Source organism: Piliocolobus tephrosceles, chromosome X, assembly GCF_002776525.5.
Source record: "Piliocolobus tephrosceles isolate RC106 chromosome X, ASM277652v3, whole genome shotgun sequence".
In the NCBI taxonomy this organism is placed as follows: domain Eukaryota; kingdom Metazoa; phylum Chordata; class Mammalia; order Primates; family Cercopithecidae; genus Piliocolobus; species Piliocolobus tephrosceles.
The window spans coordinates 59,442,718-59,467,844 of NC_045455.1; the positions used below are offsets into that span (position 1 = coordinate 59,442,718).

Consider the following 25,127-nt stretch of genomic DNA (forward strand, 5'->3'; position numbering starts at 1 on the left):
CTTTAATGGTATAACGATAGCTTGATTTTATGGTCTTTTTCTTTCTTCAGCACATACACACAATTACCCACACATGCATGTGCAAACACTTTCCTATGATCACAACAAATTGCAGTTTATCCCAATATATTCTAACATAGAGAAAACATCAATGATAAAATAGAAATCTCATTGGAAAATCATCCAACATACCTCTAATAAGATGGATTTTTCTTTCAGTGAGTTGACATAATTTACAACATCCTGTGAACTGACACTTTTCTACATAAACAGTTCTTTCTTTTTATGGCTATGTTGATTACTATTCACTTGCTTTCTTTTCCCATCCTATAAAACCTTTACACTTGTTTTAATGATAGAGTGAATCATTCCATATAAATGGTACCTTAACAATCTATACTCATACACATTATTATTTCCACTTATGACTTCTATGTCCCATTTACCTGTATAACGTTAAAAATAAATATTCTGTTCTCACTATCTGACTATAAGGAGTAAAATTTTGGCTTTCAATATTATTTCTAGAGACAGTTCTGGATAAGTAAGTTGTATCAAAATTATTTTTTCCTGTGCCAGATTTTTAAATGGGCATTCTAATATTACAAATTTCCCGGAATTTTTTTCCTACTTCCAAGTTTTATTTTAACACCATTTTTAATAAGCTTGTTTTATCCTTTATGCAGGGAAGAACAGGGTTGGGTAAGAAAAAATGTTAATCGGAGAATCCATCGCTTGCTTAACTAAGCTACTCTTCTATAGCATTGTATTTCCCATGTGTCTCACTTGTACACAGGGATACATGTTGTTTCTTAATCAAGTAACTAATATACAGATAAATAGATATAGAATGTCTTTTGATGCTTTTATTTTTTAATGTAATGAAGAAAATATATCTTGTTATGATACGCTTATTTCATGAAGCTGCCTGTTCACATGTTGGCAGTGATATAATGAGGAAAACTTAGACATAGGACCCCAGGAACTAAAATTATTTTTAAAGAAATCAGTCTCATAAAGAATTATAAATTTAAAATATAGCTCAAATAGTAAAAATACTATGAGAAAAAAATGTATACATTCTGAGGAGTATGCACTGCTAATCTGGCTTCCAGAATTTACATTGTGAAGTGTCATTCTATCTGCTTTTGATAGCAGAGAGCACATTTTGAAGAGGAAGTTGTTATAATACTATCAAACAGTCAAACCACGGCAGCTTTGAAGTACCAATCCTCTAGCGTGCACCTGCATCACACAATGCTTTTGAATGTATTGCCACGGCTGCATTCAGACACCAGAAATCACTGTCCTATATCATAAGCAAGTGAATCCAATCACAGCTGGGTATTTGGAGCAGTTTGGAGCATTTGCACTTACTATTCAATGCACCTGCACACCTTCAGGGATGGTTGGTGTTTGTGACCCTTTGGACATAATAAAATGTTTACCAGATTGGAATTTTCTGGCATATATATTGACCACACGTAAATAATGCTCTAAGGTGAACAGAACTTAAGACAAATTGAAATGAAATATGATAAAGAATAAATGCAAAACAGTATTTGACACGGAAGTGCTAGGACTACAAAACAATGAGAATCTAAGCCAGGCATTGGGAATTTATGGCACAAATATAATTTGTGTCCCATGGCATGCCACTCTGAGATTAACATTGAAAATTTAACCTGTCCCTTCCCTGAGTTCTCTTCTGTAGGCACAGCCATTACCTGGGGCAGCAGCAGATGCTTGGAAGCAAAGGCACAGCTAAATGGAACCATCTTTTTCCTAACAGGTACCCTGAAGAGAACTGGCTGAAGTTCAATACTATACCACTAGAAAAAGGTTTATATTCACTTTGAGAAAAGTGCGCTGACAGACACTTTCAAGGAAAAACAATACAATTCAAATGTCCCACCAGTGTAAAGACGGCTCACATTTTGTGGGTGCATTAGATATGTGTAGTTCAGCAATTACTTTAAAGAAGTTACACGCAATAATTTACAAGGTAAAAATGCATTACACACCTCCCGCACTTTGCTGAGGAACTGAAAGTTTTCAAGGAGGGGTATCTTGGATAGAATGTTGTAGAATGAGTGCTTTGTTGGAGACAGGCCTGTGGTAAATAAACCTACGTCTATCTACTTTTAAAATTCTCAAGTTTGTAAGACTATCTGTCTTCACCGATGAGTGTAAACTCTGATTGGAAACTAAAAAGTAGATGTGAAATCACCTACATGGGAAATATTCATGATCAATTACATTTTGAACTATGTCATATGAATGTCAAGCAGCAGAAATACAGAGAAAAGTGTAGGTTGTAATATTGTGAAAGGCTTTATGCAAGAGGTGGTGCTTGATCTGTGATTCAAAAGCTGATCAGAGTTTCAATAGACAGTGGAGAGCAGAGAGAGGGCGGTCCAGGTAAAGAAGGATTAAGAAAAGAAACACACCTCACATGGGAATGTGCACTTCACAGGGCAGTAACAGACCAGCTTTATAGGTCAAAGGACTTAAGCTGCAATGGCAACACTTGACATAACAATGAAGAGAAAATTTGCTAGGATCTGAAAAAAGAATGGGAAAGTTCTAAGTAAAAGACCAAACTTAATGTAGCAGTGTATCATATGTCTCAAAGATTTTTGAATTATTTGGGTGGTTGATTGGAAAGATATCAGACGCCATTTATGAAACTACAGAATTGGGATGAGCTGTAGGGTAAATAGAATCCAAATCAGCATTATTTCTAAAAACAGATATCTGGAGATTTTGGCTTAAGCCAGAGTATCTCCAACAGACATAACAAGACCTGAATGATTCACTGGAATAGGCATTCCAGTCCTCAAATTCAGCTTTCAGCTTTCATCTCATCTTGCTTCTTCTAAACTGAAGAAAGGCTTAATGCACATTTAAACTGGTATTTTACATTACCAGCATAAGTTTTGCATTTTTAAATTCTTCATTAGAAAATATTTCTTTTTCCTATATCTACTTTATCTTTTGTCCCTCTTCCTCTAATTATCTATTATCATTAACTAAACATAACATTTCATATGATAAAATATTTGAAATATTCAAGGATTATTTTAGAAGACCAGAAAATGGAGAGTCTGGAACAAAGGAGATTCTTCAGGTATTCAAAAGAGAGGTAAAAACTGTATCAACAAAGCCAAGGGAACAACAATGCATAAGATGGATGTTGAATCTCAGAACACTTTTCAAATTTGATACACCTTTCCATTGAAAAGGTTTTTGATACACTATATAAAGAACAAGAAATTTAAAAAATTCCATTTTTTTCTAAATAAGCATTTATATTTTATTTGAAGATAATGTAACAATTTTCCCATTGAATTATATATTACAGCATTACTCTGAATTCCTTATTATTTTTTATCTGTTTACCTGGAGACCCTGAAGTTCCCTGAAATCACGATACTACACTATATTCTTCAGCGTTCCATTCCTTGAATATATGACACACTCAATGTACCCTTCTGAATTTGAACAAAATGCTTTAATTGATGGAAAGCATCATTAAATTAAAAGTTGCCAAATACTATGGGTAGCCTATAATCAGAACAACTATATACTTTATATATTACTCATTTCATTACCATTCATTTGTGAGCCTATATTGTCAGTTTTCAGAGTGATCCCAGGACCAAATGAAGTTGTACATTATAACTGTCTATTGCTGTGAGATACACATTATTTACAGTAACATCAGATGTCTGTTAAAAACATTGTTTATATAGAAAATACAAAGTTCTCTATTTATTATTAAGGATATCATTTTAAATTATGAGATAAATAAATCCTGCATGACATATATTCTACTCGAACTTGGAGGTCAGAATAATTTCCCCTTAGGAAATTTTTTAAGCCAGTGACACTGTTATTGAAATCAAAGCCTATATTTAAATAATCACCTCTTTATAATTTTAAATTATGGAAAACAGTGAGTATCATGAAAACTACACCTCAGCACCTATAGGTTTCTCTCTTCTCTGCTACGTTTGTCTTTTTTTTTCTCTACTGCATTGCCGTGTCAAATGAGACAGTTTTCTCTTTTAAGTGAGCTGTCTCTGTAGCTTACACTTTAGCCAACAGCTATCATCAACATATGAACTAATTAATAAGTCTTTGTAATTTTAGAGTCTTGAAAGAGTTAATGCAATTTCCGAAAGAACCTGATCTATATGCAGTGAGAAACCTATGCTCCGGCATGCAGTAGTTAGCAAAAGCTGTTTGGTTTACAAGGACAAATTTAAAATTCTAGCAACTTAAATAATACTGTGAATTTCAGACCCAAGACTGTTTAAGTATTCTACTCTTCTTCATCTTCAGAGAGGATGTTTTCCTTATGCTTTTATTGCCTCTGTAAGCTAACCCCATCTCTGATAATGACACCGTTTTTGATGACATGGATGAATACATCTAAGATTCAAGTCATCCTCCTAGCAAAGTGGTCATCCTGTAAGGAAGGTCAATGAAAACATGCCTATTAAGCCAAGCTCGTAAGAAGCAAGCAAGAGAGTCTTATTAGTGTTTTTCTCTGCCTGCTATCTGATTGCTATTGGGACGTATATCTATTTACCAGTTTAAATCCTGTTGTTCATCTTGTTTCTAGCAGCTCTTGTTTTCAATCGCTAGAAACAAGCAAACAGAATCAGGTGTCAGTTTTAGCACTCTCAGACAACAGTTAATTCAGATGCAGTTCATCTTCTCTGGCTTATTATTTAGCAATCAACCTCTGCCAATAGGATATGGGAGTCCCAGAAGATAGATGTTGAAAGAATGTTTTTAATATTTTAATATTTTTAATGACATTCTAGTTTCCAGAAGCTATTTATTAAACTCAAAGATTTCTATTTGGGATAGATCTAGGGTTTCCTTTGTTAACTCAAATTAGAGGAGCACGTTTAGATGAACAGATGGATGTCTTGCTCAGATAAATATTTTCAAAAATATTATACTTTTGAAGAAAGAAGTAATACAAAAGGTTTTTTAAAGATTCAAATGAGTGAGAAATATATAGGAAACTATACTACTCTATAAATGATTCTGCACAAAGTACTTATATAACAAAAATGTAAAAACTAAAGCTAAATGCCCTCAATGTGTTCATGCATACATGTATATGTGCATACATGCACACACACAGAAAAATAATAATAAATACATACTTTAATAAATACATACAAATGTCTCCTATGAAGTGGAATCTTTCAGAGAGGACAATTAAAATGATAGTTTCCAAAGGTAACTTTAGAGTAAAATACAGGCATTTGGACCTGAACAATTTGGCCTTGATCTTACTCAAACAAGTACCCCTACCACTAAGCTGCTGAAACTGTGAATCTTATGGCTACTATTATTTTAAATAGTCAAAAGTATCTATAAAGAGTAGGAAAGGAATGACAACTGACATTTTGAATAAACGCTGTTCTTGGAATTACCTCTTTAAAACCATTCTGTTCTTATTACCTGTAACTGTGCTATAAATTTATTGGAAGCTGATGTGTTTTATCCTCTACAATTGGTTCATCCCAAGAATAAAACTTTAAGTAAAATCAATGCACTCAATATCCATGTTCTAAAGTAAATATACAGAAATGTTTCTTGAAATAGGTTTTACTGGCAATGACAAGTCATTTTTCTAGTAACAGCTTTAATGTTTTGTAATCATTAAAACACACTGAAGCAATGGAGAAAATTGGTAAAAAGAGGTCAGGAAATTTACATATTAAAAGAGAGGAGATGTGGCTCTTTAGATTATCCTGCTATGTAATCAAACTGAGGGGCAAAAAAGCTACAGGAGAGGGCTGTTTCTGAATCACAGTAAAGATAAAAATGTGTTTTTAAAGAAAATGGTACCATGCAACATGCAGTATGGAGACAAAAAAGTGGCTAACAGTGATGTTTTAAATACTTTCTCATCTTGGAGAGTATTTTCTGTGATTTGAAAATAAATACAAATATATAAGCAATTATTTTATTTTCAGACTTGCAATCTGAATCTAATGTAAAAAGGAAATCATGTTGATATAACAGAAGAACTAATTAAGAACGTCTTTCTTAATTCAAACATGCTATTTTTGAGTTTTACTTATTAATAATCTTTTCATTCAATCTTAGAAATAAGTGATTTTTTTGCTGCTGCCAAAGGTATTTTCAAGGAGTCATTTAACAATTTTCATATTCATTATCAAAAATGGATGTATGATTAATTATTCAGTTCGGTGTTCTATGACTTCCACAATCTGACCAAAATAAAATTTTTAAGCAATTCTAATATTAAAAAATAAATAAACTTAAATTCTAGCAAGTCAGATTTTTACATTTGTTTTCACAGCAAATTTCTTTATAATGCTTAGGAAAGTAGCAGTAATCTTCTAACTGGACCCTAAAATTCCTTTAGAAATATAATTGGTAAGTCAATCGGAGAATGTGGACATTTCTATTCGACACATAATTGGGATCACAAAGTCTCTACACAAAGGAGAAAAAAACTTGAATTTAAGTAAGTTTCACTCTAACCTTGAATGTGTACATTTTTCAGGTCCAGATGAGTTTTTGACTTGAGATAAAGCTACCCAGCATTAAAATCCAAGGTCTACCCCTAAGTGAACTACAATTAAACTATTTGATTTGACAAATTTCCAGTAATATATTTATTTTAATGCTTAATGTTTATATGAAAAAAGTATTTGTGATCACAAAGGAAACCTACCTGGTATTATTATAAAATGGAAAAATTACTAGGTTAGCAGTCCTTAGTAAAAAGAAACTTAGACTTTTTTTCTTATTGAATATAGTTGTTTTATTACTAAAAGTAGGTATATCTGCATAAAATCCCAAATATAAATAATGTATTGTTAGATTAAGAATTTATTAAAAACTATACATCCTAAGATACATAACTCATTGATGTATTTATTACCTATAAAACACAAAGATTATATCTATATGAACTATTTGGGAGATAATTTAAACAAAAATAAAAATATTATGATTATTTTATAACACAGACAAAATTATTATATTATAGTAATTTTATGATAATAAAAATATGCAAAACTACATTCAGTAGTCTCAACAGTTGTATTCTAAATTGAAGAGTTTTATAGTATATATGTTCATAGAAAATATTTGCAAGCGTTGCTATGCTGATTATCTTGATACTTTAACTGAGAAAATGTAAGTTTAAAAAGATAACTTCAAATTTATCACATAAGTATCACCCAAGGAATACAGCTAAAAAGCAAAGGTACATATAGTTATGCATGCATCCTTCATACACATGACTAAATACTTACATTCATATGCCAGATGGAAATGAATAGAAGGGGCCTTGCCTAAAGGCAACAATCTCTGAGAACCACTTAGTGGACTTAAAATCAGGCTTAATTTACCTAACAACAGCTTCAGTTTTCCTGGGGCTCAATCACAACACTAGCTCTGTGTTTCTTGTTGGTAAATGGCCACGGTTCTTCACAGGTGTGCATGTGCCTGTGTATGTGTGCACCACTGAGCATTCACATACACTTGAGCAGGAAATGGATGTGAGATCAAGACAGAAATATATTAAGAACACATGAAATAATGTATATGAATTTACATTCTAAAATCCAAAATGATGTATTGCTATAAGTGATACCTTTGAATTTAATTTTTGCTGAATGAAAATATATAACTCTTTTCCCAAATAATTAAAATTTAATCAATGTGAAATCAGTTACTCAAGGGTAACAAGGAAGACTTTATATAGACCTTATATATGTACGTGTGTGCGCATGCACACGCACACGCTTGTGTTTCAAACTTCTCACCTTATTACCCCCAAATCAAGGACAGTTATAACTTTCCCAACTACAACCTTGTCTGTTTAAAGCTGTTCTATTTTTCCTCTAATTTCCATTCATTTCCATACAAGAAATAAAGCAACCTTGTCTCTTTCTCTGGCATGAATAAAGCAAGAAAAATTGCGATTCTTAGATTGCTATAATATACATGTATGTTTTTCAAACACAGCAACAACCTGATATAATCATTTTCTCCAGTAGCAAGTGTTTTCCTTATGTAGTGATTAAACTATGCAGAAACCAATCAAATCTCTCAAAAGCCTTCAAATGACTCAGAGACTTGGATGATATCCAGACATAGAATAATATAATATGTTGTGCTAAAATTTCACCTGAGATAGGAATACTTTTTTCTGTTTGTTACTTAATTTTTCCAGTTGTTTCAAATGTTAATGTGTTTTCCAAGATTATCTGAATCACAACTAGTGCATACTTAGAGATTAAAATATATTGCATAATTTATGGAGTTCCAGGGATTTAAATATTCATTAGCCTAATTAGCCATTATAATTTATATAATTTTTGTTCTGCCTTGCCTTTAGGAAACTATATGGGGCTGCCATGTAAAGATTTTAAAAGTATTGTGTAAAGAAGTCTTTATCGTATTTTCACAAAGTAGCACTTAGCTAATATGATGTGTAATTGAGTCCAAAAGTAAAGAGGAATTTGGGGACTCAGTTTCTCAGGTGAAACATTTCTTCGGGTGGTAACAGTGAAGCAGATTGCATCTACACCAACAACTCACACCAAAAGAAAATAATAAGTCTTTCTTTCCTGTATAGCCCACTTTCCATTCCATCAGTTTATTCTACACTATATCCTAAATGAAATTAATACAAGTGGTAGAATTTTCAAAATATGAAATAATTATGATTTGGCCCACTTAAACTCACTTAAGAATAACAAATATGAAAAACCTGGTGTAAGACTAGATTCTTGTTTCGACAGTTAACACTATACAGCTTTTCCTGAAATACTAAGAGCATTAATGAAGAAACAATAAAGAAAATTACTCACTTATTATGCTATTTTCCTTTAAAGAAATAAGGTCCACACCTTCTGCCTTGCAAATGTATAGTTTTATGAGTGTTATCATCTAACAAGTAAAATTTGGATCACAGAGAAGAAAGCTAGCAGATGAAGAAATTGCTCACCTGGAGGAAGCAGATCAACAGACTGAAGTCTACTTGTGATGGTGTGTAGGGTGAGGATAGCAAAGGAAAGCAAAGTCGGGAATGCTTGAAAAATAAAATATTTTTAGTTAACAAATAGAAAAAAACAAGTAGGAAAAAGGGCCAAATGAATTACGAATCCTTCTCTATTGATTTTAACTTTTATATTAAAATTCCTTAGAATGATGAATATCTAAAAGATATAGTCATTGGTATTTCCCCAGCTACACAAGACTTAGTCTTATTGGAAGAAAATTACTTTTCTGGGGGTATTTAAGTTTAGATGAGATGAAAACAGTGCAAAGTAACCAGATGTAGTCCTAGGTCCATGGAAGAAATACACTCATGATGATGATGCATTCATTTACCTTAAATCAAATAATTTTCTGCAATAGTGGATAGAAGATGTGAACAAGCAGGCCCCAAAAATTAAAGTCACAAACTATTCTATAATATTCCTAGTTACCAAGGTTTTAATAAAAATGTGTACTGAATCTTAACGTTAACTATACAATATATGCTGTCTAGAACTTGAAACAAGAGACTATTTGTAATTTAGCCCTTTACTCAGTCACCTAATTTAAGAATGTACTGACTTTAGCAATGAGAAATATATATATATATAATACATATATATATATATATATATATATTTCTGTAACATCTTCTTTTTTTACCTGACGTGAAACATGTATATAATACAACATTAAGAAAATGCTGTGATATACTCTTGCTTTTGTTTTTGTTTTGCTTTCTATGAGCCTCTAACTTAGATATATTATGTACATGTATATTTGATCTACTTCTTAGACTAAAACAAACAAAAAAAGAACATTTTATTTTGCATTAATGTTATTGAAATGCACAAATGTACGGTGAATATGAGAAATCAATTGCTGCCTGAAAGTTCTGCCAAAAAAAAAAAAAAAAAAAAAAGCCTGTTGGTGAGCAAGAGTAACTTTATTTTTAAAATAGTCTCATTTTCTGAGATTCAACCTTTATTCAACATCTGTTGTTTGCCCCTCCCCTGGAATATAATTATGGAGGATTCCAAGGTAAAACAGGTTGAGCAATTAATAACAAGCAGCTCCAATGGTTTTTTTCTCACTGTTGCCCTGGGGATGTTTCTTCCATTCTTTTCTTTTTCCCCTGGCTTTGTGTTTAATTTGTGTAAGTTTCTGTCCTATTTTTAAAGTATACTCTCACAACAGATGGAAACACCTGAACATAAGTCTGCCTCACACACATATTTAAATGATGACTATTGTAATATTTAACAGAGTAAAGATAATACAGAATATACTGAATGTTTCTTTAGGGAAAAAGAATAATCTATAAATTACCTTGTTATTATGTTCATCTTGAATGAAAAAGCTCTAGTTCTTGCCAAATACATATAAAAAAAGCTCAAAGTCTATGACCTTCATATATTCTTACTTTGTTACCAAACTCATTTGTCTTTTCAACATATAACATGACCCTCTTAGATTTTCAATCCTACCAACAATAAGACTTTTTAATATCCATTAATCATTTTACTGTGTAGAGGGCACTTTACATTTACTTGATAATAATCCAAACTCCATCATCAATATCTAATGTATTTAGATATATTCAAAATATGTCACATATTTTTAAAATAATATAAGCAGTCACATAAAGTACACAACTGCTTTAATCAGAAAAATTGATCTCATCCAATTTGAAGAAAAAACAGCTATAGGCTGTGTACTTGATTGGATACTGCCCCCCACCCCAAAATGTATGTCGACCCAGAACATCAGAATATGACCTTATTTGGAAATAGAGTCTCTGCAGATGTAATTACTTAAGGTGAGGTCATACTGGATTAGAGATGGCCTTAATCCAAAGACTTGTGTCCTTGTAAGAAGGAAAACAGAGACACAGAGACAGTCACATAGGGAGAACATCATGGGACCATAGACACAGAGATTGAAGTGTGTGTCTAAGATTGCTGACAATTACCAGAGTCAAGGAAGGGTCCTCTCCTAGAACCATAAGACAGAGTATGGTCCTACTGACACCTTGATTTTGGACTTCTAGCCACCAGAACTATGAGATAATAAATTTCTGTTATTTTTAGCCACACAGGTTGTAGTACTTTGTTATAACAGCCCTAGAAAACCATTACTAATTTTGGTACTGTGAAGTGAGATGCTGCTATAAAAAATATCTAAAAATATAGAAGTGGCTTTAGAATTGTGCCGTGGGTAGAAGCTAAAAGAGCTTTGAGGTACTTGATAGAAAAAGCCTACATTGTTTTGAATGTGCTATTGAAGGGAATAATGACATTAAAGTTGATTCTGCTGGGGGGTCAGAAAAAAGCAAAGGAAAAGCTACAGAGAAAGCTTTTATTATGACTATATATATACACACACATACACACACAAATGGTCATATATCACAAACAAAGCTACAGAGAAAGCTTTTTTATGACTATGTATGTATATATATATATATATATGATCATGAAAATGATCTCAAATTGAAATATTTCTGGACACTCAAAGTAAGACAATCCTTGTTATAAAGTGGCAGAAAACTTTGCCAAATTGTGATCTACTACTAAGTAGAAGGTAGAACTTGTAAGTGATGAACTTGGATACTTAGCCCAGATCTCCAAGCTATGTGTGATATGTGTGATGTGGTTACTTCTTGATGCTTATATTAGCTAGGTGCAAAAGTACTTGCATTTTTGGCAATTTATTTAATTGAGAAAATTAATTAAAGGGAAAGAGAATAATTGAGGAATGAACTCTTAAGGAAAAGGGAAGCAGCACTTGATTTGAAAAATTCTCAGCTGTCAATCAGATAGCATGCTTTGGAAACAGAGTCAAGGGTATGGCTCAACAACCATTTGCTAAAGAGATTAAGCAAGTGACTTATGGATCCAAGCCACCATTTCAACAGTGGTTAGGATTAGAGATAGAGTTACTGGGGAAGGATCTATAGAGAACTATGTTGTCTATTGTTGATCCTGTCACCACAGAAGATGAACAAAGTTTTTGAGAATTTTATACTAACAGAAACATTGCCAACATGGACTGAAAAGGACAGAGATGGGATGAAATGAAGAATAAACCATCACGGAGAGCATGGCCCTGCTAGACGTTGATTTTGTACGTCTAGTTTCCGGAGCCATGAGAGAATAAATTTCTCTTGTTTTAAGTCTCCCAGTTAGTGGTACTTTGTTGTAGCAGCCCTAGGAAATTAATCCAACCTGTTGGAAAAGAAACTTCAAAATATAAAATACTTACATAGCAATAAAAATACTGCTGCTGATAATGGCAATGGAGCAAACTAAAAAGTAGATTGTGGAAAGATAAAACAAGATTGAAATGACAAAATTAAATTTTTGTCTTCCATATTATGGTTCACAAATAAACAATTTGGCAAAAGACATAAGTCTATATGCCAGTAAAATTGATGCTGCTCACTATAAGCCTCAATCGACAGCACCCGAGAAACACATACGTCATTGTTCCAATTCACACCAAATACTTTGAAAACATGTTTTCTTAAAATGTCTACAAATTAATTACTAGGTTTGCTTTTATTTTCAGTTTCATGTTTTCATATTTACATTTCCTGGATTTCAACGTGTAGAAGTGATCTGATGCTTTTTCTCCGACACCTAGTGAAAGGTGAGAGTGTTTTTTTCTTTTTTTTCTTTTTCTTTTTTTTTTTAAGATGGAGTTTTGCTCCTGTTGCCCAGGCTGGAGTGCAATGGCTCAATCTCGGCTCACTGCAACCTCTGTCTCCCGGGTTCAAGTGATTCTTGTGCCTCAGCCTCCCGAGAAGCTGGGATTACAGGCATGTGCCACCACACCCAGCTAATTTTGTATTTTTCATAGAGATGGGGTTTTCTCCATATTGGTCAGGCTGGTCTTGAACTCCCAACCTCAGGTGATCCACTTGCCTTGGCCTCCCAAAGTCCTGGGGTTACAGGCATGAGCCACCACGCACAGCCTATTTTTGTTTATTTTTTAAAACTGCTGAAACTTCTCTTTTCAGTTTGTATACTGTGTTTGATTTGTATGTATAGTATATCAGATGTTTGGCGTCATCTCCAGGGATAAATTTGCTTAAATTTTCCATATATACTAGTGAGTTATTAAATGAAATGTGTGACAATACATGTGCACAAAATGTGCACATATGCGTATGGGTATTTGGATTAATGATCAAACGAGATTGTCTTCTGTAAGGAGAATACATGTCTTTGTATTTGTAAATATAGCTCCATATACATGCATGTTCTTAGTCAGATAATATGAATAGTATGACTGGATGATGCCAGTAGATGATACTCTGCATTGTTTCAGACAATATATAAATAATTGTCCTACTTTTCTAGAAAATGAAAACTTAAACATTAAAAAATTTCATATTTATACATTTATTAAAAGGCATTGATTATATTTTTCATTTAGATAAAAAAGGCAGAAATATATTTTCCTTAAGAAATATTATGCTAAATTTCACTACAATACGCTATATATTAGCAATAGTTATATGGGTTATTAGCAAAGGCATTTCTCAATTTAGTACAAATGCATGTATTTTGTTTCTTTTTGTTTTATAGCTACATTAATATTAAATCATATTTTCTCCCTAAGGGATTCTACTTCATGAAATAACTGTTGTGGAGGAGGAAAAGAGTAAATGTCAAGTAGCTTTAAAAAGACATTGAGTCAAACTTTACAACTGATTCCTTGTGGGATGCTAAAGAAATTCTACATTACAAATACATATACACATACACACAAAATATAGATATATACATACACATATACACATTATATAATGTATATGTATATATAGTATTCACATGTCCTTAGCAAGTGCAGATCCTACAAATCAATCTATCCAAGTTATATAATATACCTCAAAGTGATTAAACCTAATGGTGTGTGAAAACTGACAAGAGTATCTTACACACAAATGCAATAAAATATCTCTTATTGTTTTGTGATACTGTTCAAAGTAGAATGTTTCCGCCATGTTATTTCAATTTCTTTAAATGAAAAATCAATGCATGTTTTATTGTAGCATAGCAAATTACCCCTGTTACTTTGTTTCAAATAATGGCTTCCAATTACTGTGCCCATGTCTTAGGTTTCAGTAGTATTTTTAGAGATTTGATTCAGCAAGCCGGGCTTTACAATAGGAAATAGCTATTAAATTAACATTATTCCTAATATTTATCTATCAATCATTATGATGACTCAGAAATATAATGCAAAATTATATTTAAAAAATGGTTTATGTTAGCAGAATTATAATCAAAGGGAAAAATGCTCGATAGACTTTTGGTTTTCTAAAAAATTTCTGCTGCCTACTAGACTGCTTTAGAGAGCAGATTTTGTTATCTGTAATGCCTACCAAAAAGTCATGAAGACATAATACGCCATGTAATCATCATTATACTTGACAATGGCTACAAAGAAGAGAGAAATCACTTAAATCATTTCACTTTGATGTCAAAACAAAATGGCACACTGACAGGTACAGCTGGGTTGTGATTAAATTTCAGAGACTACAAACCTATATAGCTGAATTCTCATTCATTTTAGTCTTGATATCAGAGAACAGGTATCTAAGAGTATAAAAATATTCAATCAAATCAAGAATAAATCTTGTCTTAATTTTTTTCTGTGACTTTCTCTAGCTCAACAATAGTAGCAACAGCAGTAAAAATAAAAGGATAAATCAACATTCTTATTATGACAGAAAACAAACATCGCTGGTAGACCATGCAATAAAAAATACTGAGCCTATGTGTATTCCACAACTCAAAATAAATTATTTTCTGGAAGTTTATTCTTTATTTTGAATTTTGGAATTCAAATAAAAATTTTACTACATTAAAAAGGTCATAATTAATTAGATTCTTAGTTTAGTTTACAAAAATATGCTGAACTCATAGGGTGGCTGAACTACAGTGCTACATACAGTGCTAAGAATACTAGCTCAGAACATTAGAAGTTTATTCAGTTAGTGATATTGAAATGTACAGTACTCAATTTTTAGCTGTATTCAACATGTTATGCAATTGTTCTAAAAAAGAGAATGCTAACTCAGGCTAATTAATTTGAAGTTCTAGCAATTAATCTGAAGTCTTTGAACAGAACAATAAAACATAATAGAAATCGCAGGAGAAAAAGAGCTAGTTTCCTTCTTTTGGGCCATAGACATGATTTTATGAAGATGCATGAAAGAAGAGTTTGTTTTACTCCGATCTCCTTTTCTCGCTCCTCCTTATCTTTGCTCCACTATACACTTTCTTGCGTCCCTGAATTTATTAGACTTTCTTTGTTAACCTAATTGGGAAATGTCACCTTTACTTATTTACTACCCCTAGAAGTTCCTTATGCATCCAAAATTATCTATAAGTGTTTCCTGTCTCAAAAAAAAAAAAAAAAAAAAAAAAAAAAGTGAATGCAAGCAGTTCATATCTGGTGTACGTTAGGCCTAAAAGCAAGCTGATTAAATTATAGTCAAAGTCATGTGGCTTAAAAAACCCATAACCTCAAATTTTAGAGAAAAAGAAGATGCCTTTTATGGACTTTTAAATTCTTATCTTGGCAAAAGAGAATGTGTCATTCAAAAGTGGGAAACATTTACAGAAGCCAGTTAACTCCATCACTTGAGTAATTTTAATAAAAGGAAACTGGTGGTATAAGACCGAACACATATATGCACATGTGGACATGCAAACACACCACACACACAACACAGTTACAAACACTTACATACTTTTGCAGAGAGATAGGCAGAAAGGTCAGAGTCAGGTGGAGCCTGCCAGCATCTTTAACTGTGCCTCCTTCTAATAGCTATTTTTTCTGACCACTTTTTGAACTCATTGTTAGTAGCAGTTCAGAATGTGACAAAGACAATAAGAGCAGGACAGTGTTCTCCTATGGGTCTATGTGGGTCATTTATAGTCAGAGACTGGCTGTCTTGCCACATGCGGCTGTATATGATACTGCTGAGCTCTTTCAGTGCTTGGAGAGCACAGTGGAGGCAAAGGGAGAGTATTTCTACTATACTTTGACTATAGCTGCCTGCTTTGTTTGAGGAGTTGAGAATTTCAACTTGAATATGTGTGTTACTGCAAATACAAATGATGTCTGGCAGTTAGAACATTGGGGAAGGGAAGGCGTTGAATTTGGCAACCCTGCACAGCCGGATTTAAAGTTTTACTATAGGTGTTCTAGATCAATTCTCTTATGTTCTATATTCTTTCATTCCCTCCTCTGTAAAAATGGGGCCATCCTCACAGGGTTTCTGTGGGGACTAAGTGAATACACGTATGCAAAGCACCCAGTGAATGCTGCTATTAGGTTATGATGCCAAGTAGGGCTGGGTGGGCAAATGAATAAATGTACAATATAATTCAGACACAAACTCTGTTTAGATATGGAGCCTTTTGCAAGTGAAAGCCATTTATTTTGAAGCTACGTTTCAGCATCAAAAAGAAAAACAGGCCGTGCATGGTGACTCACGCCTGTATTCTTGGCACTTCTGGAGGCCGAGGCGGTGGATCACCAGATGTCAGGAGCTTGCTTGAGACCAGCCTGGCCAACATGGCGAAACCCCATCTTTACCAAAAATACAAAAATTAGCTGGGCGTGGTGGCATGTCCCTGTAATCCCAGCTACTCGGGAGACTGATGCAGGAGAATCGCTCGAACCTGGGAGACAGAGGTTGCAGTGAGCCGAGATCATGCCACTGCACTCCAGCCTGGGCAACAGAGCAAGACTCCATCAAAAAACAAAACAAGACAAAACAAAACAAAACCCATACAGTTATTGTTGTTGCTGTTTTTAATACACTTAAAACTTTACTACACTTAAAATAAAACTTCTCACTCAAAATTTAAATATGTAATAAACAAAACAAATATACAAAACTTTTGAGGGTGGAATTCATTTACAATTGAAGTAAAAATGTTATAAATATATTATTCTTTACTTCGATGTCATTTCTGTAATGAATAGAATCAGAATGTTAGAGCCACTGGTCATCTATCACCATACTTCTCTTATAGGAGACTACTATGTTCAGGATACATAAAACCGAAAACAAACATGGCACACTTTTCTGAAGAATAAAATTACTAGATGAAAAATAATTTTAAACATTACTTCTTAATTTAAAAATATTGAAATTACAAGACATAAAGAAAATCATGGGTGTCTTAAATTTAAAATATGAGAATCAAATACTTCTAGCCATAGTTGGAAGGCCCAGAAGTATGTATTTATTCTTTTCTGCCTTTAGAGATTCTTTAGTAGAAAATTCTGAGAAGTATCAAAAAGGTAAAGGGATTTGACCAGGGCCCCAAACCAGTTAGAAGCAGAGCAAATTTTTGAACAGTATCTCATATCTACCACACAAGTTATGTTCCCATTACTTTTTGCTTCACTTCTACAGGTTATGTTAAAAAACAAACAGACAGACAGACAGTGGGGAGATACAAAGTAACCCTGTGACAATGTAGTTTGATAAACTGTGAAAGATAATGCCAGCTTTTGTGTGTCTTTGACTTTTTTGGTAAACTATACTTCATTTTAAAAAATTCTTTTTTATAAGTCTTAATTCTGGAAGAAAATAGTAAGGAAGGCTTATTTTTAGTCTAAACATCTATTTATTATCTACACATTGTTTATTGATAGTCAAAAAATGGTGACTCAAAAGAAGGACACTATTGTTGCTATTATTATTATATTATTATTATTACTGAGACGGGGTTTTGCTGTGTTGCCCAGGCAGGTCTCGAATTCCTGGGCTCATTTTTCCTCCTGCCTCAACCTCCCAAGTAGTTGGGATTACAAGCACAAACCACCAGGCCTGGCTTAAAACACATCTTATTTACCTCCTAATTGAACACTGTGAAAATAATCCTATTTCAGAAGTGTTTGTTCTTAATTTTCCTAGTCTAGTCTAATTCAAATTTTAATATGTATGACTGACTGCTCACCTATAGAATAACAGTCACATTAATATATTTACTTTATATTTTTCCGAAGACAAATGCCTTTGGACAATATCAACATAATTTCAAACAAAAGAAAGAACATATTTACCCCCACAATTAGGCTTCTTCAATCCCTCAACACAAATATATCCATCTAAGCTTCTTCTCTTGCCGCTACTGTACATTAGCATATATAATCTTTGTGTAGTTGGTCAAGAGATCGAGACCATCCTGGCCAATGTGGTGAAACACCATCTTTACTAAAAACACAAAAATTAACTGGGCATGGTGGCATGCCCTTGTAGTCCCAGCTAGTCAGAAGGCTGAGGCAGGAGAATTGCTTGAAGCCGGGAGGCAGAGATTGCAGTGAGCCAAGATCACACCACTGCAATCCAGCCTGGAGATAGAGCAAGACTTCATCTCAAAAAAAATAAAAAAATAAAAAAAATAAAGAGAGAGAGAGAGATGTAATTATGTGTGATCATTTATATTTTAGGGAGGTGAGGAATGTTAGCTATCACAAAAACATGTTTATTTTTTAGGTAAGAATGTTGAGGTCCAGGATAGGGACAAAACAAGAATTATTCAACTGATGCCAACTCTAGTCTCTTTCCACATTCATGTATCTCTATATTTTTCTTTTTGTGTTTCTTTGTGGTAGTTACTCATAACAGGTTGACCACAGAATGTACTGACCAAACCATGGCCATTTTGAAAGTGATAGGAGCTGCCATTAATAATTATGCCAGAAGAAAATGTATAAATAGAGATTTTTCTGAGTGAACCGTGACATAAGATATCCCTACTCATAAGACAAAGAAAGATCAAGTTTAGTATCCTTTATTTTGTTCTGAAAAGGTCATTTAAAAAAGTAAACCAAATAAAAATTTCATTGTGTTGAATAATTTTAACATTTTTTCCTGGAGAAGAATATAAATTTTTAATATTTTAAAATTTTAAAGCAGTTGTATATTTATTGACTGAAAAGAAGATTCCTTCAATATATGTGGAAAAATGTGGTAGAAAATCTTTATCATTTTTGAGAGAAACAATAGTTACCACAAAGAACAGAAATAGGGAAATGGTAAGAATATCCATATAAAATATTAAGCTAATCAAAAAACTTTAAACTGAATTAAGAGTTATAAAAGAAGCAATAAAAATATGCCTTGTAAAAAAAATAAAGTATTACAAAAAGAAAGAACAATAGGTAAAAACAAAAGGAGGATACAAAGGGATGAGGATCCAAATTGCAAGTCTGCAAAGAGACTGTGCAAATTAATCATACAAAACAGGAGAGAGAAATGTAATGTGCAAATGTGATGAAAGAATTCTGGTGCCGCTCACTTGAGTAATCAAAGAATGACAGATCAATAATTAAAATTATAAAGATAGCTGGGAGAATAGTTTCTTAGGAATTCAGGAAATTAAAAGAAACTTTCCCTTTTTTAAAATTTGGGTATATAAAAACAAAGATATGAGTTATTTCACACACATACACACATACACACTTTAAAAACACAAATCAATGAAACAGAACTGAGTATGAATTTTCTAGTATCTCTTTTGACAAAACGTCAATGCCTACAAGGGAATGCACACACATTAAAATACTACAAGCTGAAACCATTGAGATGTACCATGGCTGGTAATTATCTAGGACACTAAAAGATCCTGGCAAAAGTTAATCTAATAAATCTGCCGTTATCTCTAATACTTCAAATCTGTGCCTTGAGCTAAACAGTTGTCAAAATGGAGCTTTGTTTACATATAACTGAATCAGAGTGGGTGAAAAAAGATGTCAAGCTGGTTCTAGCTACCGTTTTGTTTTTTGTTTGTTTTTTTCCCCCTTTTTCCTTTCAATTTTTGACATAAAATAGCTAGTATTTTATTCTGATTTTCTACAAGGTGCTATAGATCACTTTCCATTTTTCAATTTCTCATAAAGATATGCTACATAATGTGAAGGTCACTGCTCATTTGAGTTCTTTCACTCTGAAAGGCTGGCATTAACAGTGTTGAAGGCCATTTTATTAGGCATCATTTCGGATCATTATATCTCTATAACCTGAATGAATCAGCTTCAGAGTGAGAGACAATATGTTGGAATATTTTTTGAGTGGATCACATTATTCAATGATTTCTGTGGAATAGGTAAACTTATTTCACTATATCGTGCTCAAAATTAGCAATTGAAATTGTGAAAAGCACGATATGCTATTTGGTGTCTTTCAGTAACATGAGCAGGAATAGTGCCCATATTGTAAAATCAGTCTCTGTTTTCCAGGAAGGATCGAGAAAGCAGCATGATTTTTCTCAACCCCTGAAAACCAATATTTAAGCCTTAATTTTATCTCAAACAGAATATTTATGTGATAAACTTTCTAGCCTCAATTTTCCTATAAGGTCAACAGGGAAAGTTTGTTTCCATAAATATATTCTAGGAATGGTACTTTAGCATATGAATAAGGAATCTTAAGTTATTTTTTAAAAATAACTAAACAAGACAAACTCTCTATGTGTGTGTATACATATATGTATATGTCTTTCTATATATATTTCTCTATGTATTATTTTCATACTTATATATAGAAATGAATCAATTCAATCAATTCAGAACATGTTCTAATTCTAGGCACCACAAAATACATTAGGTCCAGGTAAAATGTTACTTGAAGAAATATTTTTGTACAATGTTGCACCAAATGTATATTGTGCTGCTTTTTCAAGGCCATGAATTTTCACTATCATTGAATTCAGATGCCCCACTGCTGTAATGTGGTTATCTGCAGAAACAACTGAAGAATATCAGGACTACTAAAAAATATTTTAATATATTTGAAAGACTGATAGAAACCCAAAGTAGAATTATGACCTATTTAATTTCACATAATAAATATAATTTAAATTTATTCAATGTGAAGTACCCCTGAACTAGGATTTTTGGTTCTGTGTTTTGTTACTGACTCCTTTTCCAACTTTCATTTGTACCCTAAAAAAAAAGTCACTTTGGTTTTGAGCTCTAGGATGAGTATATTAAAGATACACATTCGATGTTTCATTTCATTATTTGCAATCTATAGTCTTTTTTCTTCTAAATATCATTTTTGATTATTTAACTTTTGACTCTACAGAAAGCGTATATAATGACAGTTATTCTTATCCAGCCAGTATGAATTGTTAACAGGAGGCTCACAGTTTAACTTTCGATGGTAACATATTATTACAAGCCTAAATAGCAGATAACAATGGTAACATAGCAATTCATGCTGGATATAATAAATAGTTGGCTTCTTAACATCATTTAGCATATTTTGCTTATTTGGCAAGATCAATGATTTTTTTTTCTATGTGAGTTGTATACATTTGATGTTAAACCTATTAACACAAATCTAAAAGGATGACTTAAAAATCCAATATCTCTTGAGGAAAAAAGAAAACCGTCTTAGATTTCTAGCACAGAACACATGCAAAAATTTGCTAAATCACTGTTCTGCAACATGGCTAATCTGCATAAAACCATTTACTTTATGAATAAATAAGAACTACTCTGTCTAGCCATGAGAGATCAGAAAGAATAAAAACCAGCCTGAATTCATGGGGTTTTCACTTAATGAAAACAAGCTCATGCAGCTTAATGAAGAGAGGGGCATTTGAAAACTGAAGCAGGTGCCCCAATGGATAGAAGATTGCCTCCATAAAGGATGGACTCCCCACCTTAATACAAGCAAATGATCCCACTTGATGCAAGTATTTCCTAATGATTTCTTCAAGCCTACTTTAAAATACAAAAAAAAATTAAGAATTATTTAAAACAAACCAAATGGGCAATTATCAGTTTGTTGAGACTGTCAATCAACTGTGGATGTGGGAGGAATTTAAGTAGATGAAAGCACTGCCAACCTTTATATTTGACTCCTTTCTTCTACTAAAACAGACAAAAACTTTAGCAATTTCACTGCCATTTAGAAAGAAAAAAAGGCTTTTTCCTCATTGTGAATCTCAAGTTATAGATCTGTTCTAATTTCCTTTGTTAATACTCAGAATGTGTAAAACCTGGCATTTTGCTTAAAAAACAGAAGCCCTAACTTTCTTTATCCCATGTAAATGACAAAATAAATTTCAATTTTATTATTAATTCTTTGAAATATATTTTAAAACATGGTATATTTTAATGGATACTGTATAAGATAGGCTTCAAAGAATTAATCCTAAGGCATTTAAAAACAGTCCAATTATTTTCCATATTTTTTTGCAAAAAGTATATATCTGTATTTTCCTTTACTAAAATGATCTATTTTAAGTAACAACATTTCCATCAATATTCTATTTTATTGCATTTCTCTACACACTTAAGATTGTTTTCTTAAAATATTGGGAATAAAACATAATTAATTTAGACGAAATTAACAATGAACTTTTTTTGAACATTTGTAAAATAAGAATTTGGTTGTCCAAAAATAAAGATTTAAATAATTTTATGTCATCTGCAGTTTTTCCTTTGTATTCTAGTCAAGATATTCAGTATCTTAGTTAGCCAGTATTTTCATCAAATGTGTCTGTTGAAAGTCAAAAGTAACTAGTTTGGAAAATCAAGGTAGTAATTACAAATTAAATATAAAGATCAATCATATAGTCCTATTTTTTACTAAGAACAACCATTATGTTATCATATGTATAGAGTTACAGGGTTCACACATTGTATTCACATGTATCAACACACTTGAACTTCATCTTGAAAGAGAGACCACTGCTAACAGTTTCGGATTTCAAATGAGGGTCCTGAAACCAAAGAGTCAAAGGGACTTCATCTATATCAGCAACTGACAAAACTAAACCAGGTCCCAGATTTTCTGCTTAATTGTCTACTTTTATATGAAACAACAATATATCCTGGGTAAAGCAGAGACTTTAAGTTATAAGAATGCTTTTTGAGCCATGATTTGTTTTTTAGTAACATGGAAATAAGATATAAATTACAATGGTTTTAATCTTTGAGGACAGAAATGATATAAGTAAAGGGCTGAATATTAAGTAGAGACATGGTAGTGGCAATTTTGTAATCTACCACATTGGTCCACAACACTTAAATTTGGTCCCAATGTTCCATCCCTAAATTGATGTTTCTTCATAAAGTGTTGTTTTGAGGTGGTAATTATAACTGCCAGATTATATGTTAAAAATTGGTTGATTTTCATAAAATAGTTAGAGTAAATACATTTCTTTCCCCTGAAGACAAAATTTACCTTTAGAAACTAATCTTTTCCATCCTTTCCTCCATGCCCCCCACCATTCTGTCTTTCCTTTCTTCTTCCCTGCCTTCCTTTCTTTCTTTCTTTCTTTCTCTCATTTTATCTGGAACCTCAAATTTACCTTGTGTGTCTTCATATGAAAACTACAATTTGGCAGCATCTCAAAACCAAGGGTTTATGCTAAAATTGTTCAATGAAAATCAAAAATTTACAAACTAAATATGATCATCTCCTTCCTTTTTGACAGTAAATTTTTTAAAAATATAAATTATCAATATATTTGAAGCTTTTGTTTCGTGACAGATACACTACAATAAGTAGATGGTACCTCAATCTTCCCTTTTTCTCTGTACATTTGATTTTAATTTATTTAGAAAAGAAAAACATAATTGATTTCAGTTTTTTCAGGCAGTAGGAGACTTTTCTAAAAATTCCATTCAACTGGATAATTGAGACTTGCACTTATAAAAATGTGTCCTACTTAGCAAGTATCCTGGGCAGCAATCAAGTGGTTAATAAAATACAAAACACTAAAATCTATATAGCACAAAAGGCCAATATCTTTCTATTCCTCATCAGGGAATTACAGAAACATCCTGACCCAGCTCTTTGGACACACAGGAGTTGCCATCCTGATTCGGATCCTTGATTAATATACTCTAGAATGATACATCTGGCAATGGCCTACATAGGATCTCTCTAAAGACTGGAGAAAAAATAGACTATTAAAATGGAACAATTATACTATCATATACTGTAACTTTTTTTTTGGTTTTCAGATACATTTTTAAAAAGGTTAAAAAAATTTTAATAATAAAATGTTGACCTCAAGAAAAAGTACTTCACTTCAGGAAAGTATTAAAAAAATGAAAACACATAATATTTATCATTTTATAGTTTCTTTTAGAAACTTAAACTAGTGTTAAATGTGTTTATACAATAATTGAATTTGATTAGGATATCTTTTGAAGGTTCAAATTTCCTTTTAACTTCTGAAATAAAGAATGTTCCCTAACACTTTCTGGACATGCATTTTTTTAAATAGGAGGAATATATACACACATATATATATATATATGAATGCACAGGGCTAGAAAGGGACAAAAGGAAAGAAAGTCCTTCATTCTCATCAAAATCTTTTCATATTCATTGCTCATTGGATTCTAACAATTGCTCTTTATGGTAAGTATGCAAGGTATTGCTGACATAATTTTACAAATAAGAAAGTAGCTATTATAATGTAGCAATTTCATTGGGCTCCAAAACTGTTGCAAACAGGACTCATGCCCATTGGGCATTTTTAACAACAAACATCTTTAGCTGAGAAAACAGCATAAACCCATACATTTGGACTGATTTACCAACTTCTAGCTTTCACATCTTGACAACTGAGTAAATACTCAACTTTTGCCAAATCAAGGTAGGATTGATTTCATTTTGCATCTAACTTGATCTGGATGGAAATAAAACACTTGGCTATGAAATATGCAAGATGTGCTGCCTAGACTTGCCTTGTAGGCCATTCTTAAGTCATTTACCTCGAAAAAGAAAAGAAAAAAACACTTGATTGAATGCTGGATTTATCTACCTATAATGTGTAAGTTGGAAGTATTCCTGCAACCTCCTTTGACTTTAACTGGTCTCTGAAGACATAACTTATATAGAAAGATGAAATGTAAAATGTAATAGTTTGAAAAATTTAAAAAGAAAATCATGAATTTGTAAAACTTTTTTTTTTTAAGAAAAGATTATAAAATGTGAGAAAAATAACATAAAAGACCTATATAATTAGAAAAATAATTATTTGGACTGAAATGTTGTTTAATAATTTAAT

The 25,127-nt window shown here is 32.4% G+C and overlaps 1 protein-coding gene across 3 annotated transcripts in view; it reads right to left on the bottom strand.

Moving 5' to 3' along the window:
* Positions 1–25,127, bottom strand: part of PCDH17 (protocadherin 17) — a 95,634-nt gene that overhangs the window by 10,720 nt on the left and 59,787 nt on the right. Inside the window, exon 4 of one of the 3 annotated variants that reach the window (XM_026447091.1) lies at positions 9,020–9,103. The exons of the other annotated variants lie outside the window; for them this stretch is intronic. Within the exon in view, the coding sequence (XP_026302876.1) occupies positions 9,020–9,103 (84 nt within the window). The remainder of the gene's footprint in view (positions 1–9,019; positions 9,104–25,127) is intronic. 3 annotated transcript variants of the gene reach the window in all.